At 42.5% G+C, this 17,361-nt stretch overlaps 1 protein-coding gene and 2 non-coding genes across 5 annotated transcripts in view; 1 reads left to right on the top strand and 2 right to left on the bottom strand.

The window, feature by feature from the left end:
- The window catches only part of OCLN (occludin), a 62,557-nt gene that overhangs the window by 29,377 nt on the left and 15,819 nt on the right, over positions 1–17,361 (top strand). For all 3 annotated transcript variants that reach the window (XM_050793562.1, XM_050793563.1, XM_050793564.1), the window contains exon 5: positions 11,374–11,519. In XM_050793562.1, coding sequence (XP_050649519.1) covers positions 11,374–11,519 — 146 coding nt within the window. The remainder of the gene's footprint in view (positions 1–11,373; positions 11,520–17,361) is intronic.
- LOC126957707 (U6 spliceosomal RNA) lies at positions 7,190–7,292 on the bottom strand. The gene has a single exon (XR_007726888.1). It is a non-coding gene; the product is annotated as a U6 spliceosomal RNA (small nuclear RNA).
- LOC126957801 (small nucleolar RNA U13) lies at positions 15,555–15,658 on the bottom strand. The gene has a single exon (XR_007726964.1). It is a non-coding gene; the product is annotated as a small nucleolar RNA U13 (small nucleolar RNA).

The raw sequence follows: 17,361 nt of genomic DNA, 5'->3' as shown, positions 1-17,361 counted from the left end.
GGTTTCGTCATGTTGGCCAGGCTGGTCTCAAACTCCTGACCTCAGGTGATCCATCCGCCTCAGCCTCCCAAAGTGCTAGGGTTACAGGTGTAAACCACCGTGCCCAGCCAATGATTACCTTTTTAAAAACTGGACTTTAAGGCTGAGCACAGTGGCTGACACTTGTAATCCCAGCACTTTGGGAGGCCAAGGTGCGTGGATCACTTGAGGTCGGGAGTTTGACACCAGCCTGGCCAATGTGGTGAAACCCCATCTCTACTGAAAATACAAAATTAGCTGGGCCTGGTGGCACACGCCTCTAGTCCCAGCTACTCTGGAGGCTGAGGTGGGAAATCCACCTGAACCTGGTAGGTGGAGGTTGCAGTGAGCCGAGATGTGCCACTGCACTTCAGACTGGGTGACAAAGTGAGACTCTGTCTCTAAAAACAAAAACTGGACTTCAGGTGCACAGAAATAGATGAATTCAATTCTTAGCTTATGACATGATCACCTTTAGTCCATGCATAGCATTCCTGGTACATTTATTGTTTCATAATGAACACCTGCAGATCTACCATCCCACCTAATAATTACAATACATTACTAAGTGACATTATACAGTTTTCACTCTCTCGTCTACTTGCTTCTACCTGTCCCCAGAGGTAGGCTGTCTAGAATTTGGAGTTTATTATAATTTGCTTTTTAAGAAGTTTTTACCTATGTATATGTATAACTTAGCAATACACGATTTTGTTTTGGGTGTTTTTTAACTTCGTAGAAGGCGTACCTGCATGTAGTGTCTTGGCATTTGCCGTTTTACTGAGAGTTGGGTTGTAGATTAATGCATGTTGATGGAGCTGAAGTCCATCTGATGTCACCATTGTCTGGTCCTCTATTTTATAACATTTCATAGCAGTTTATCCAGTTTCCTTTTAATGGGGTTTTGGATTATTAAAACCATTACAAATGCCATGAACATTTTTATTTTTTATTTATATTTTTTGAGATAGTGTCTCGCTCTGTTGCCTGGGCTGGAGTGTAGTGGCGTGATCTTGGCTCACTGTAACCTCCGCCTCCCAGGTTCAAGCAATTCTCCCACTTCAGCCTCCAAAGTAGCTGGGATTACAGGCGTATGCCACCACACCTGGCTAATTTTTGTATTTTCAGTAGGGACGGGGTTTTGCCATGTTGGCCAGGCTGGTCTCAAACTCCTGACCTGAAGTGATCCACCTGCCTTGGCCTCCCAAAGTGCTGGAATTACAGGCATGAGCGACCCTGCCTGGCCCCATGAACATTTTTAAATCACCTATACTTGTGAACATTTCTCTTGGCTATGTACCTAAGAGTGGAGCTTCTGGGATGCAGCATTTGTGGGTGTACATTTCTTTCTTTTTTTTTTTTTTTTTGAGATGGGGTCTCTCTCTGTCACCCAGGCTGGAGTACAGTGGTGGGATCTCTGCTCACTACAAGCTCCGCCTCCCGGGTTCACGCCATTCTTCTGCCTCAGCCTCCTGAGTAGCTGGGACTACAGGTGCCCACCACCACACCTGCCTAATTTTTTGTATTTTTAGTAGAGATGGGGTTTCACCATGTTAGCCAGGGTGGTCTCGATCTCCTGACCTCATGATCCACCCGCCTCGGCCTCCCAAAGTGCTGGGATTACAGGCGTGAGCCACCGTGCCCGGCCTGTGAGTGTACATTTCTATAAAACAATGCCAAGTTATTTTTCATATATAATCTAAACGAGCAACTCTTAGTGGTGTTAGACTTTATAATATTTTCCAGTCAAATGTGTAAAAGTGTATCACTGTTGTCTTGGTTTATATTTCTTCTGAACATGTCATGTTTATTGGCCTAATGTGTTTTCTCTTCTACTTTTTACCTTTTGGCAATTGCTGAGGTGGCAAAACTCAACCAGTTTCTCTGATACTCTTGATTTTTATAAGCGTTTTGATGGGATAAAGGTCAACTTTTTATGAGGCATAGTCCTGAGGAAGTATAGTCTATTGCCTGATCATTAGTGTCCTTTTCACAAATGAGTAACCCTTTATAGATACGACAAGCCAAAGTGCCTTCTCTCCTTTATTTAGGGAAAGATGTGTTCCTTCCCTTTTCCACTGTGTTGTTGGTATGATAGAAGTCCTTCTCAGGGTTGAGAATCAATTAATGTTTCTGTTGTGTTATAAGTAGGTACCCTCAGCTGTTGTCATGCTGAGTGAACCTTCTCACTGTTGCTCTAGGTTATTTTATGATACCTGGGCCCAAACAACAGGCACTGTCAGGTTTGTGCATCACTGCAGGCAAACGAGACCCATAACTTGTATGTCTTTATGAGGTACAGTGATCTGCAACATTGAAGAGAATTGTGTCTACATCAGTGGTTCTCAAACTTTTGCAGGCAACAGAGTCACCTGGAGGGCTCATTGAAACAGCCCACTCACTCCCACCCTGGAGTTTATGATGCGCACGCTATGCCTGGGTGGGGCGTAGGTCGGTAATATTAATGTAGCTGGTCTGGGGACCATATTTTGAGAACCACTATTTTATAGATTCAAGCTGCAACCATTAAACTGTAAGCAAGTTATCATTACATCATGGCATACTTGGAAAATGGTAACTTAGTACAAGATACTGGAGTAAACTGAGGGGGATCTGGAAGTGCAGATGATTGGTTCACAGGCTGAATGACCAAAGACATCGTGGCACACCTGTTGAAAAACTCTGGCATGAGGTACAGGTATATTTAACAGTCTGAAATTCACAGGGATTTTCATTTAAGTAAGGGGCCTTGAATGAGATCATTGATAAGCCTCATTGAGTACAAGGTTTTTCTACCTCATCCTCTTCCAGAGCTCTAATAACTTGTTGACTGTCAGGGAATTTCAGAATTTACCTTTGCTGATGTCAACCTAAAGATGACACAATTATAAATTTAGAAAGAATCTCCAGCTGTGAAAGGGAAGAAAAAAGTAGAAAGGAGACTGTTTATTATAAAGAGTTACAACCTGCAAGGTGGCCATCCTTGACAGTCTTGGAAGCGTAGCTTCTGGCAGACACTGAAAGGCACTTAGAAGGAGATGGAGTTGGGACAAGAGCTTAATGCTGAACAGGTTGGCTATATGTTCCTATTCAACAGGTTATAGGAGGAGCTATGAATATCCATGAATGGGGTCCTGATGCATGCGTAATGAACAAACATTGATGTTACATGCATCCCACGTTCACTTTGGGGTGGAGACTTAACATTTAAATGTATTACAGTTAGACCCTGTACATCAAAAGGTGAATCAGGGGCCGGGCACGGTGGCTCCCGCCTGTAATCCCAGCACTTTGGGAGGTCGAGGCAGGTGGATCACCTGAGGTCAGGAGTTCAAGACCAGCTGGCCAACAAGGTGAAACTCCTTCTCTTTTAAAAATATAAAAATTAGCTGGGTGTGGTGGTGGGCGCCTGTAATCCCAGCTACTTGGGAGGCTGAGGCAGGAGAATTGCTTGAACCCAGGAGACGGTGGTTGCAGTGAGCCGACACAGTGCCACTGCACTCCATCCTGGGCAACAAAGTGAGACTTCGTCTCAAAAAAAAAAAAGGTGAAACAGGAACACAAGGCGCTCACCTGCAGCTTCTGCAAGCTGGCCAGAACCACTCTGATCAGGAGGAAGTTACTGAAATCAGTTCCTTGTCCAGTCAAAGCTGTATGGCTTGTGGAGCAGGGGTCAGTCAGTATCTGTTGGTGGATGAGCTGCGGTTGTTTTCTTTTTGTATTTTTTGGTAAGTTTTTATTTTTAATTTTTGTGGGCACATAGTAGGCTTATGCAATTGCTTTAATCTTGCTTACCTTGAGGCTAGTGCTTGTTTGGCTGCTGGAGAAAAAGAGCAACCTTATTATGGTAGTTAGAACATAGTATATGGTTAGGACAAATATAGGGGTATGGGATTTAACCCTTGTCTGGCATGGCCTTAGGTCTTGTTTATAACTTGGTGTTTTATTGCCACAAAGAGTCTGTTTCTATCAATCTTGATGATCTCTATGTTAACATGAATGCTGGTCAGTTGTGCCTGAACCACAAAAGGGAGGGAGTAAATGAGTTGTGTCTGACCTCCCATTCTCTCATGGCCAGGAACTCAGTTAAGATTTCTCTGAAGTACTCTTGACCAAAAGGGAGTCTCTCGGTTGGGGGCTTAGGATTTTATTTATAGTTCTCATTAGTCTATATTATTAGTATTTTTGGACAGTGTGTAGTTGAGTAGGGGCAATTTGTTTCCTAAATCCTGAGTGCCACCTGAGCAAGGTAAAATAACCAGACATGTTCAAACCTGGTCCACAATCTCTTTATTTGTGGGATTAGTACATGTGAGACCGTCTGCCTTCAAGTGACCAAAGGTGGAGAAAAGTCTAAGAGAACTTTCCAGTCAATTTTGAAGCTTTTATTCGGGGGAGTATCTGAGGGTGTAAAATATCAGAAAACAGGAAAAACGAGTTAGACCACTTACTGTTGAGAACCTGTAGTACAAGGGCATAGGGCTGAGGAGGGTGGAATGGGCAGGTTGTAAACCTGGAGATGATCCTTGAGATTAAGATGCTCCTCCCTCTGCTGCCTGAGGTATTTCTCCACTTTAATCACCAAGCTGGGAAAAACCTACTCTTTCCTTTTTGAGAGAGGTGTTCCTAAACGCTGACCCAAACAAAAGCACATGGTGACTGAAACATACTCATAATAATTTTGCACCAATAGCTGCTCTTACCAAGTTAAACTAATAGGCAAATAAAATTCTTCAAAACAGTGAGGAGTTTAAGACAATGAGAATGGTCTCCTTTGTTACAAAGACCAGTCAAAATACCAGGTACCCAAGATGGGTACTTCAAGCCATGTTTGAATTCTTGAGGTGGCAGTTTGTTATGCCAGAAAGAGCTGGGCTTTGGAGCTAGATGGACCAGGGTTCAAATCTCCCCTCTGCTACTTTACCTTCTCTGTGACTTTGAGCAAGTTAATTTAACCATAGAAGCTCAATTTTCTCATCCGAAAATGGAGATAATTGTGTCTCCCTGGGTGGCGGTGAGAATAAACAGTCAGGTTTGCCTGGCACATGCTGGATACTCAGCAGGCGAACTTCCCTTTCCTTCTTAGTGATAGATGGCTTTTGCACATTGCTAGGCCACATGGAGGCAGGTCTAGTCTGACTCTCTCCCATATGTGAACTAGGGATGAAATTAGGGTGAGGGGAAAAATTAGGATTAGCTATAATTGCATATAATTTGCATATATTTTGCTTTTAGTAACTCTAAATGAAATATGAAATTGATTTAAGTGGGAATAAGTGTTTTCCCCAATCTTTGTTTTGGAGGAGAGAAGATTTTCTTTCAGAGTGACCTAGAACATTCCTTCTTGACCTTTTTATTTCTTCTCTGACTTCAGGGAGTCAGGGTGGGGAAGGTGGGACCAACATGGTGGTGTAGACCCATCTTACTCTCAGGCGAGGAAGAATCACGGTACATATTCGGAGAAGAGCACCTGAGCTGCGCTAAAGGAGAGCTGCCCTCTTTGTTTTCCTTTTGGCATCCCACAGGGGTTTAGGATGTTTTGATTAACTCTCCAAGGAGTGTTAGGTGTTATTTGTCACAAAGAATTTTTTCACAAGTGACAGAATCAGAACACTTCTAATGAGTACAATTAAACTTTGAATAAAAATTTATCCTCATAATTACCTCTTGTGAAGATCAATAAAAATGATATTTCGGCCAGGCGCAGCGGCTCACTCCTGTAATCCCAGCACTTTGGGAGGCCGAGGCGGGTGGATCACCTGAGGTCGGGAGTTTGAGACCAGCCTGACCAACATGGAGAAACCCCGTCTCTACTAAAAATACAAAATTAGCCAGGCATGGTGGCGCATGCCTGTAATCCCAGCTACTCGGGAGGCTGAGGCAAGAGAATTGCTTGAACCCAGGAGGTGGAGGTTGTGGTGAGCTGAGATTGTGCCATTGCACTCCAGCCTGGGCAAAAAGAGCTAAACTCCGTCTCAAAAAAAAAAAAGAAAAAGAAAAAAAAAGATATTTCATTTTGCTATTTTGGAAATACTGAAGTTCTTTCTTGATTGGAATAAGAATCTTAAAAAAACTTCCCTAAGTATCCCCTAAATTAATAATTCGTACTCCTTAAGCATGTTTAGTGTGAGCACTTGTCCTTTTTGAATGTAGTTTCAAGAGTAAGTCTGAGTTACTGTTTTTTTTTTTGAGATGGAATCTGTCACCCAGGCTGGAGTGCAGTGGTGCGATCTCGGCACACTGCAACCTCCACCTCCTGGGTTCAAGCAATTCTCCTGCCTCAGCCTCCAAGTAGCTGGGATTATAGGCGTGCGCCACCATGCCTGGCTATTTTTGAGATGGGGTTTCACCATGTTGGCCAGACTGGTCTCGAACTCCCAACTTCAGGTAATCGCTCCTGCCTCAGCCTCCCAAAGTACTGGGATTACAGGCATCAGCTACCGCGCCCAGCCTAGAGAAATCTTTAATTTGTGTTTTCATCCTGCTTTCTTCTGTCCCTAGTTTCTTAGAGATATCCTCAAGTTACTTAAGGGAAAATTGTTACAAAGACATTTTACTGTTTAGAATTATGCCTAGCTGGTTTTCTCAAGTTCTCATTCTTTAAAAGCGAGGTGTAGTGGTGTGAGCCTGTAGTCCCAGCTGCTCAGGAGGCTGGAGTAGGAGGATTGCATGAGTCCAGGAGTTCAAGCCCAGCCTGGGCAACATAGCAAGGCCTCATCTCTTAAGAAAAAAAAATCTTACTGAAAATTAAAATCTTTTTTTTTTTTCTTTTTTAAGAGAACTTTAACTACATCATTGAGTTTTATGAGCTGACTGGGGATCCTATCAGTAATAACAGTGAAATTCAGAAGTCCTTTCTCTCATAATAGGAAATACAGGTTGGGGATTCCTTGTAGAAATGAGCACCTGTTCACTTTGTATTGCCCCCTCCAACCCCCTTCTACTTTCCTCCTGTCCTTCAAAAGCCACAGATACTGGGTTTATACTTACTTTGCATTGATACCATTAAGTGGGTTAGAGGAAAAAATATTTTAGCCTTTTTTTCAGAAAAATTGAAGCGTAAAGAGAGAAAAAAAATGATCTTTTCAAATATATTTTGTTTTTCAAATATATTTTGCCTTTGCCTCTAGACTCTTGGAGTGGCATCATAGCTGGCTCAGAATTAAAAAAAAAATATGTGGAATGTTTCATGAATTTGGGTGCCATCCTTGCCCAAGGGCCATGCTAACCTTCCCTGTATTGTTCAGCTTTATATACATGCTGCTGAAGGGAGCACTGCCTTGGAGTTTATTATGCACGTGTATAGAAAAGGTTTAATCAAAGATCTGTGCTGGAGGGTGGAGTCAGTGGTCAAGCTAGTCCAGTTCTGCTGACGCTAAGAGAGAAAGGTCAGCTCAGCGTGCCTCATTGATAAGATACCTCGGTATACATGTAGGAATATAACAGTTATCAGTGAGGTAACCTTTATGCAGCAAACTTGGGGCTCCCGATTTGTGCCAGACACTGTGTGGTACTTTGGAGACTCGAAGAGGAAAGCAGGAGACTGCCCACCCTTCCATTTTCTTTTCTTTTTTTTTTTTTTTTTTTTTTTGAGACGGAGTCTCGCTCTGTCACCCAGGCTGGAGTGCAGTGGCCGGATCTCAGCTCACTTCCATTTTCTATGTCTAGGTTCTTGGGAAACTTGTCTAACTTCCTGAGCCACAGCTTCCTCATTTCTGAAAAAGAAATGTCTGTAGAGCCATGCCTACTAAATGATCTGTCACTTCAATATTTGGCTCATTGTAAGCAGTCAGATAGTGGTGGCTTAAGCCCAGTCCACTGCCTACTGAAGTGAGATAGGTGAGCAAGCCATTGTACTGTGAGTAAGCCATTGTTCGGCAGTGTATACGTGATTTGGTGGGAGGTTTGTATGCACAGGTGTAGGGAAATAGCACTGGTTGGTGCCTCATCCAGGAGGGGCTTGTATGAGGAGGAGGTGGTGGCACGTGAGCCAAGAATTGAAGCCCAATTAAGGAATAGCTGGCAAAAGGGGAGGGGCATTCTAGCCAGTAAGAAATCTCTGAAAAGATACCCAGACTCTGCTAAAGCTCACGCTGTGAGGAGGGGGTGGGACCTAGAGAAGTATAAAATGGGCTTTTAAGTAAAGGAAGCATTTTTAAATTCTGATGAGGTATTGGATTAAGAATAGGCTTTGGTTTGGTGAAGCATTTGCCTGTGAAGCTTGGCAACTTCTGCTGTAAACTTTTGTTGTAAGGAATTCTGTGGGAACCGAGTGCTCCCCTCCCTTCCCCCCTGTGGTGGGATCTGAGCACACTCCGTGGTAACCCACCCACTGGTTTCGCAGTTGCTGCCAAATTCCACTTTCAGAGGGAAATGATTCTATTCCTTTCTGACTCTGAATGTTAAACAATCAAGAATACCCCTATGGACTTGGAGGGGTAGGTAAATATCTTTCTGCATGCAGTACTGCCTGGATAAGTCCGGAGACTGCATCTTGTGTTTTAATGCTACTAAGAATGGGAAAGTTAAGATGTAAGGAATGTGTATTGCAGGAAGATACACTATATTGAAGCTGAACCTAATTGTAAGGCTTTATAATAGCAAAATAATCCAAATAAAGGTCTTCTGCCACCTCTAAATTCTTGTAAAAATTAATTTGATCAGATCCAGTGGCCTTAATTCCAAAATCCAGCATCTTTTGAATTTTTACTGTGTTTAAAGGCACTGTGGTAAATGTGATACCTTGTCACCTCATTTAATCGTCAAATAACTTTATGTACTAGGTAGTCTTCTTCTTCTTCTTCTTCTTCTTCTTTCTTCTTTCTTCTTTCTTCTTCTTCTTTCTTCTTCTTCTTCTTCTTCTTTCTTTTCTTCTTCTTTTTTTTTTTTTTTTTCCAGAGGAAAACTGAGGCTTTATAGAATTTGTGGTTGGCAGACCTGGGGTGAGCCCAGATAATCTGATGCCATTGGTTGTTTGTGTATGTATTTGAGACAGGGTCTCATTCTGTCACCCAGGTTGGAGTGCAGTGGCACAATCAGAGCTCACTGCAGCCTCCGTCTCTCAGGCTCAAGAGGTCTTCCCATCTCAGCCTCCCGAGTAACTGATGCTATAGGCACGTGTACCAAACCTGGCTAAAATGCCATTGATCCTATCACAAAGCTAAAGCGGTTCTACCCTTTTGAATAGCAGCTCTTTTTCACAGAAATGATTTGTAGATTTAGTTTTTTTCCACCCTTTATTTCTATTCCTTTGCCTTAAAACAACTAAATGATTCATCTAGGGTTAGCACTTGTTTGAGGTCTTTGATTTTTTTTTTTTCCAATTTTTTTTCTCAGTTACAGAGTGATATGTAATAATTTAAAGACTATTAGGTGAAATGTCAAGAGTGTTGGAGCTGTTACATAAAACATAAAATCTAACAGTGGCTGGGCGGGGTGGCTCACGCCTGTAATCCTAGCACTTTGGGAGGCCAAGGTGGGTGGATCATTTGAGGTCAGGAGTTTGAGACCAGCTTGGCCAACATGGTTAGGCCCTGTCTCTACTAAAAATACAAAAATTAGCTGTAATCCCAGCTACTCAGAAGGCTGAAGCAGGAGAATCTCTTGAACCTGGGAGGCGGAGGTTGCAGTGAGCTGAGATCGCACCACTGCACTCCAGCCTGGGTGCAGGGTGAGACTCCGTGTCTCTCTCTCTCTCTCTCTCTCTCTCTCTCTCTATATATATATATATATATATATATATGTGTGTGTGTGTGTGTGTGTGTGTGTGTGTGTGTGTGTGTGTATATATATATATATATAAAAAACAGTGTTGGGAGTCTAATTGGCTGTGCTTTGTATGTTTAAATTTTTTATCCCAAAGGTTCTGTGGTAAGCCTTCCATGTTAACATTGACCTAAGGGAAGAACCTGAGGCAAAATTAATATAGAGAGTTTATTTGGGCCAAGGTTGAGAACAGCTGCCTGGGACATGCTTCCAAGCTGCCCTGGGGAGTGTTCCATTCAGCTTTTTTTGTAAGCAAGTTTTTAAAGGCAAAAAAGGGGCACGAGGAGTGGGCAGAAACAAAGTTGTTCATCAGAATTCTCACTGGTTTACAGAAATAACGTTGTTACATGTTGAGCTATAGCAGGGTCATGGTGCCCAGTGTGGAGCATTGTTAGGTTATGCAGTTTCTGGAGATAACTACATAGCTCAAGGGGGCAGTAGGACTTGATTGCTGTTTCATTTTAATGCCTCTCCAGGCCTGATATGTTTTAAGAAAGGGCTTACATTCCTCAGATAAGAAGAACCTGTATATGTATCTAACATTAAGGCATAATTTCTTTCTTTTTTGAGACAGTCTCACTGTCGGCCAGGCCGGAGTGCAGTGGCACAATCTCTGCTCACTGCAACCTCTCCCTCTCCAGTTCAAGCGATTCTCCTGCCTTAGCCTCCTGAGTCGCTGGGACTACAGGCGCATGCCACCACGCCCGGCTAATTTTTGTGCGCTTGTGTGTGTATTTTTAGTAGAAACAGGGTTTTGCCATGTTAGCCAGGATGGTCTCGATCGCCTGACCTCGTGATCCACCCGCCTCGGCCTCCCAAAGTGCTGGGATTACAGGCGTGAGCCACCGCACCCAGCCTATTAAGGCATAATTTCTAATGCATGTTACTTCTGTAGGATGAATTCACTTACACATCACAATTAAATAAGGAAAGTGGAAAGGGAAGGCACTGATGTTGTGAGATATATTGCGTAGGCTATTAGTAATAGAGCCATTAAGAACCTACATTAAGGGAGAATAAACAAATCTCTTATTAAAAGAGCAGAAGTCAGCTTGAACTGCTTGATTTCTTCTGTGGTTTTAACATTCCACGTTGAGAGATGAATGGATTAAGAACCACCAGTGTACTTTGTTCTAGATTAGTGCTTTTCCAAGTGTGGTGCACAGACAGCAACATGGCATTACCTGAGAGCTTGTTAGAAATGAAAATTCTCCTAACCCGGACCTGGCTTAGGTTAAATGAGAATGGTCTTTCTAATGTGGGTGTGAGGTAATGAGACCAGTCTTCCTAATATGGAGGTGGGAAATTGCCATGGATAATTATTAAACCTAATCACATTAGAATGAGAACGAGGTGATCAGATTTTTCTTCTTGGTAATATACTTGTTTCAACTAGCGGTAGCACTATTTATATGTCTATTAAAAAGTGGATTTGATTATTAACCTGTAATGATTGCCTTTTTTTTATTAGCATTAATAGCATTAATGGGCCACATAAATACTAGATAATGCATATAAGATAATTTTCTTCAGTGTATGCCCCCTTTTCATTACAAGATAAATAATAACTATCTCTTGGGGTTTTTTAAGGTTAAAAATGTGTCTGCAGGCACACAGGACGTGCCTGCACCCCCATCTGACTATGCGGAAAGAGTTGACAGTCCCATGGCATACTCTTCCAACGGCAAAGTGAATGACAAGCGGTTTTATCCAGAGTCTTCCTATAAATCCACACCGTAAGTAGCGTCTCTCTTAGTTTGACAGACTGAGTGTAAAAATGAATATTTGCACATAATTGGTTTTTGTACCTTTCTGCTTAAAAAAGTATCCAGCAGTGCACACAAAAGCTGGATCTGGATCTTGGTATTACAATTTTGCTTTGTTGGTAGAGAGGCCTACGGCCACTTGGAAGACCAGGTTGAGGAGGGTGGGGTTCTCTTTCCCTTCTAAGTTGAAAATGCTTCTTTTCACTTGCTTGTTTAATTGAAAGGCTGGGTTGGGTTCTTTCACTCTAGGAATGTGGTTCTGCTATTTCTGGTTTTGAAGTTTAGGTGAGGGTGAGAGGAAGTGACTAAGCAGAGGTCAGTGCTGTGCTCAGCCTCTCCTTTTGCCTGTAATTGTTGGATCTCATAAACAGAAGGAGGACACTGCACATTAATCAACCCTGTCCACATACATTTCTGTTAAACTGGAAGACTTCATTTGAATCCAGGAATTGTGGTATTTCATTTGCTGTGCTAGTTCCTCAGTATTGTTGGGAGATGTGAAACTTCAGTGAACGTCTGGCCTAGGGTAGGTGCCATATGATTATTGAAATGATATCTCTGTGGTGGAAACACTTACCCTAAAGCCCAATTCTAATTCCACCTAATGACTAGTGAGAGAAGAATATTGGAGGTAATTGGTATGGACGGGGATGTAATTTTTGCCTAAGGATGATAAAATCGGTATTTTTACATATATAGTCATGCATTGTTTAACGATGGGAATACAGAGAAGCGTGTCTTTAGGCAATTTCATCCTTGAGTGAACATCACAGTGTACTTAACACTGTGATGGATAGCCCAGATGGGTAGCCCGCTTATGTGGTATAGCTTCTTGCTCCTACGCTACAAATGCAGACAGCATGTTAATATACCAAATACTCTAGGCAGAGGTAATACAGTGGTATTTGTATATCTAAACACAAAAAAGTTACAGTAAATATAAAAGATCAAAAATGGTACATCTTGGCTGGGTGCAGTGGCTCACGCCTATAATCCCAGCACTTGGGGAAGCCGAGACAGGCGGATCACCTGAGGTCAGGAGTTCAAGACCAGCCTGACCAACATGGAGAAACCCCATCTCTACTAAAAATACAAAATTAGCCGGGCATGGTGGCGTATGCCTGTAATCCCAGCTACTCAGGAAGGCTGCAGCAGGAGAATCACTTGAACCCGGGAGGCGGAGGTTGCGGTGAGCGGAGGTTGTGCCATTGCACTCCAGCCTGGGCAACAAGAGCGAAGCTCCATCTAAAATAAATAAATAAATAAATAAATAAATAAATGGTACATCTTTGTAAGGAACTTACCATGAATGGAGCTTGCAGGACTAGAAGTTGCTCGGGGTGAGTCAGGGAGTAAGTGGTGAGTGAATATGAAGGGCTAGGACATTACTGTACACTTTATAACACTATACTTAGGCTATGCTAACTTTACTAAACATTTTTCTTTCTTCTATAATAAATCTTAGCTTTCTATAACTTTACTTTTTTTGACTCTTTTGTAATAGCACTTAAAACACAATCACATGGCTGGGTGCACTGGCTCACGCCCATAGTCCCCACACTTTGGGAGGCCAGTGTGGACGCATCACCCGAGGTCAGGAGTTCGAGACTAGCCTGGTCAAAATGGTGAATCCCCGTCTACTAAAAATACAAAAATTAGCCAGGCATGGTAGTGCGTACCTGTAATCCCAGCTACTCAGGAGGCTGAGGCAGGAGAATTGCTTGAACCTGGGAGGTGGAGGTTGCAGTGAGCTGAGATTGCACCAGTGCACTCCAGCGTGGGTGACAGAGTGAAACTCTGTTTTAAAAAAATTCAAAAAAAGAACAACAACGAAAAACACAATCACAAAGCCTGGCACAGTGGTGCACACCAGCAGTCCCAGCTAATTGGGAGGCTGAGGTGGGAGGGATCACACTTGAGCCCAGGAGCTCAAATCCAGCCTGGGTAATATAGTGAGACAGGAGAAAAAAAAAAAAGAAAAGCCAAAAAACCCGTACTTACATTGTATAGATATAGAGGAATAATTGCCTTACTCTATAAGATTTGTTGTTGTTTTTGGTTTTGGTTTTTTGTTTTGTTTTGTTTTGTTTTTTTGGTAGAGACATGGTCTCGATCTGTCACCCAGGCTGGGGTGCAGTGCTGTGATCACAGCTCACCGTAGCGTTGACCTCCCAGGCTCAAGCGATCCTCCCACTTTAGTCACCTCAGTAGCTGGGACTACACATGTGCTCCACCATGCCCAGCTAATTTTTTTTCTATTTTTTTGTAGAGACAGGGTCTCGCTATGTTGCCCAGGCTGGTCTTGAACTCCTGGGCTCAAGCGATCTGCCTGCCTCGGCTTCCCAAAGTGCTGGGATTACAGCCATGAGCCACCATGCCTTGCCACCAGGCTGTTCTTAGACTCTCTAGAAAAGACCTCAAGTGATCCTCCCACTTTGGCCTCCCAAAGTGCTGTTTTCTATTTTTACCATGTAAATTTTATTTTAGTTTCTACGCTTTTTTGTTAAAAACTAAGATACAGACTGGGTGCAGTGGCTCATGCCTGTAATCCCACCACTTTGGAAGGCTGCAGTGAGCTGTGATTGCACCACTGCCCTCCAGCTTGGGCAACAGAGACCCTATCTCAAAACAAACAAACAACAAACAAAAACACACACACACAAACCCAAAGCTAAGATTCAAATATACACATTTGCCTAGGCCTACATTAATATCACTGTCGTCCATTTCCATGTCTCGTTGCAGTGGAAGGTTATCAGGGCCAATAACATACCCAGAGCTGTCATCTTCAGTGGTAACAGTGCCTTCTTCTAGAATACCTCCTGAAGCACCTGTCTGAACCTCTTTTAACTTCTTTTTCTCTTTCAACTCTTTTTTTTTAATAAGTTGAAGGAATCTAATAATAAAAAATATAGTGTAAATACATAAACCGGTAGCATAGTCGTTTATTGTCAAGTATTATATACTGTATGTAATTGCATTTTCCGTGTACTTTTATTAGTCCATCATTGACTAAAATGCCCTTTTGACTTTGTGACTGTAATTCTAGAACTCCAGGTTCCTTTGGAGGCTGAAAAAGCCCAAAAAACTTCCTTTCAGCTAGTTGGAATGTCTATGTTAAAAGTGTATCTACTGGAAATAACTTTTTTGTTACTTCGAAGTTTTTTTTGTTTGTTTTTTTGTTTTTTTGAGACTGAGTCTCACTCTGTTGCCCGGGCTGGAGTACGGTGGTTCGATCTTGGTTCACTGCAACCTCCGCCTCCTGGGTTCAAATGATTATCCTGCCTCAGCCTCCTCCTAGTAGCCACCACGCCTGGCTAATTTTTGTATTTTTAGTAGAGCCGGGGTTTCACCATGTTGGCCAGGTTGGTCTCGAACTCCTGACTTCAGGTGATCTACCAGTCTTGGCCTCCCAAAGTGGGCATTACAGGCGTGAGCCACCGCACCTTGCCTACTTTGAAGTTTCATCCACAACGCCCAACTCATGATTAGTGGCCCATGATGTATGAGATTTACTCTGAGTGCATAGTTGTTTTGGTATTCAGACTTGATCTTGCTGTTGATTTCAATTGTGAATGATTTGGAGAAAGCACTTTTTCTCTGTGTCTTTGGATTTTAACAAAAACTAAAGCACTTGAGACTGTTAGGGACAAGGGTACACAAGAGAGATGCAGTCCTTCTAAGTTTGTTTTTCATCATTTGTTTGAGACGCTGTTTCACTCTGTCGCCCAGACCTATAGTGCAGTGGTGTGATCATAGCTCACTGTGGCCTTGAACTCATGGGCTCAAGCCGTCCTCTTGCCTCATAGCTCACTTTAGCCAGGACCACATGTGTATACCACTATGCCTGGCTAATTTTTTATTTTTATTTTTGTAGAGAAGGGGTCTTGTTTTGTTGCCCAGGATAGTCTTGAACTCCTGGCCTTAAGTGATCCTCCTGCCTCAACCTCTAAAAATTTTAAGCTATGATTTGCAGAGCTTTTTTTTTTTTTCTCTTCTTTTTTATGTCACACGGGTAATATGCCAATATTGTAACAAGGTTTGAGGGTGGCACATTTCACACATGCGTGTGAACACCCAGTCATTGTGCTCATGAACTATAAAAGGACCGATTTGCAGAACTTTCATACATGCAAAATGTCCGCCTATACTGCATCTTGGCACCAGCTGTGCCTCTAAATTGTGAGGCCTGCATGCTTACACAGCATTCCCAGGTGTTGTCCCTTTTCACGAAAACCAGGGTAGTTTCACAAATTCATATGAAATTAATTTGAAAATCTTATTCCTTAAATATTAATCTTTCTTATTCTTGAATACCTTAGGTAGTGTAAAATTTAAAAGGGACAAAAGGTATCAGCTACCTAGTTCCTCTCCCCAGAGGCAACTAATGTCATCACTTTCTTTTATATTTCTCCTGAGATTTTAAAACATAAAGATCCTGGCCAAAGTACATTGATTTCCCCCACCCCCACCCCCGTTAAAATACTAAAATACCAGAGCTGGGCACAGTGGCTCATGCCTGTAATTCTAGCACTTGGGGAGGCTGAGGTGGGTTGATTGCTTGAGCCTAGGAGTTCGAGAACACCCTGGGCATTATTGCTAAACCCCCTCTCTACAAAAAAAATAAAGATTTGCCAGGTATGGTGGCACATGCCTCTCTGGTGGCACATGCCTCTCTAGTCCTAGCTATTGGGAGGCTGAGGTGAGAGGATTGATTGAGCCCAGGAGGTCGAGCCTGCAGTGAGCCAAGACCGTGCGACTTCACTTCAGTCTGGGTGACAGAGCGAGACCCTGTTTCGAAACAGACAGAAAATATTAGCATATCAAAAGTATCATTAGCAATATATTTTATCTTGGATATTGTCCATAGCAGTATACAATGAGTTGACTGATTCTGTTTTATTTTTTAAATTATAACCAAGAAGAAGCACTGTTCTGTTTTATAGCCGTATAATATTCTATCAAATAGGTATACTTTATTTAATTACTATTTTTTGAGGCAGAGTCTCACTCTGTTGCCTAGGCTGGAGTGCAGTGGTGCGATCTCGGCTCACTGCAACCTCTGCCTCCCAGGTTCAAGTGATTCTCCTGCCTTAGCCTTCCGAGTAGCTGGGATTACAGGCATCTGCCACCACGCCCGGCTAATTTTTAGTAGAGATGGGGTTTTGTCATATTGGCCAGGCAGGTCTTGAACTCCTGACCTCAGGTGATCCGCCCGCCTCAGCCTTCCAAAATGCTGGGATTACAGGTGTGAGCCACCGCACCCGGCTGGTATACTTAATGTATTAATTCTATATGATGCACACTTCCCCCAATGTTTTGTTATTACAGACCACTCACTCTAAGGAATAACCTTATACATTTATCACTTTATACATATGTGAACGTATCTGGAGGATAAATACTACAAGCAGAATTGCTGAGCTAAAATAAGTGTGCATTTTTTCATTTTGATAGATGTAAAAATTTTATTTCATAAGGGTTGTACTAGTTTCTACTCTGAACTTATGCCCCGGAATTTTTTTTGAAAGTCTGGAAAATGCAAACATGATGCTTCATTTTAGAACCCAGATGAATGGGTGAATGGGAGTGGTACTAAGAGATACAAATGCACAGTATCTCCCCCAGAGCATGGTAATGATGGAAGTATTTTACAGCTTCTGGGGGGCAACAGAAATTGTCAAGTGTTATTCACAGTAGAGTACTGAGTGCTGTAGAGCATTCAGAGGACATCCACTTGAATGGGAATAAGAAGACATAAGTCATAGCCTGTCTTTCCTAAGGCATTCTCGCAAGTGCTTAGTAACCCATG

This window comes from Macaca thibetana, chromosome 6, assembly GCF_024542745.1.
Source record: "Macaca thibetana thibetana isolate TM-01 chromosome 6, ASM2454274v1, whole genome shotgun sequence".
Taxonomy (NCBI): Eukaryota; Metazoa; Chordata; class Mammalia; order Primates; family Cercopithecidae; genus Macaca; species Macaca thibetana.
This window is presented reverse-complemented; position numbering and strand designations above follow the sequence as displayed.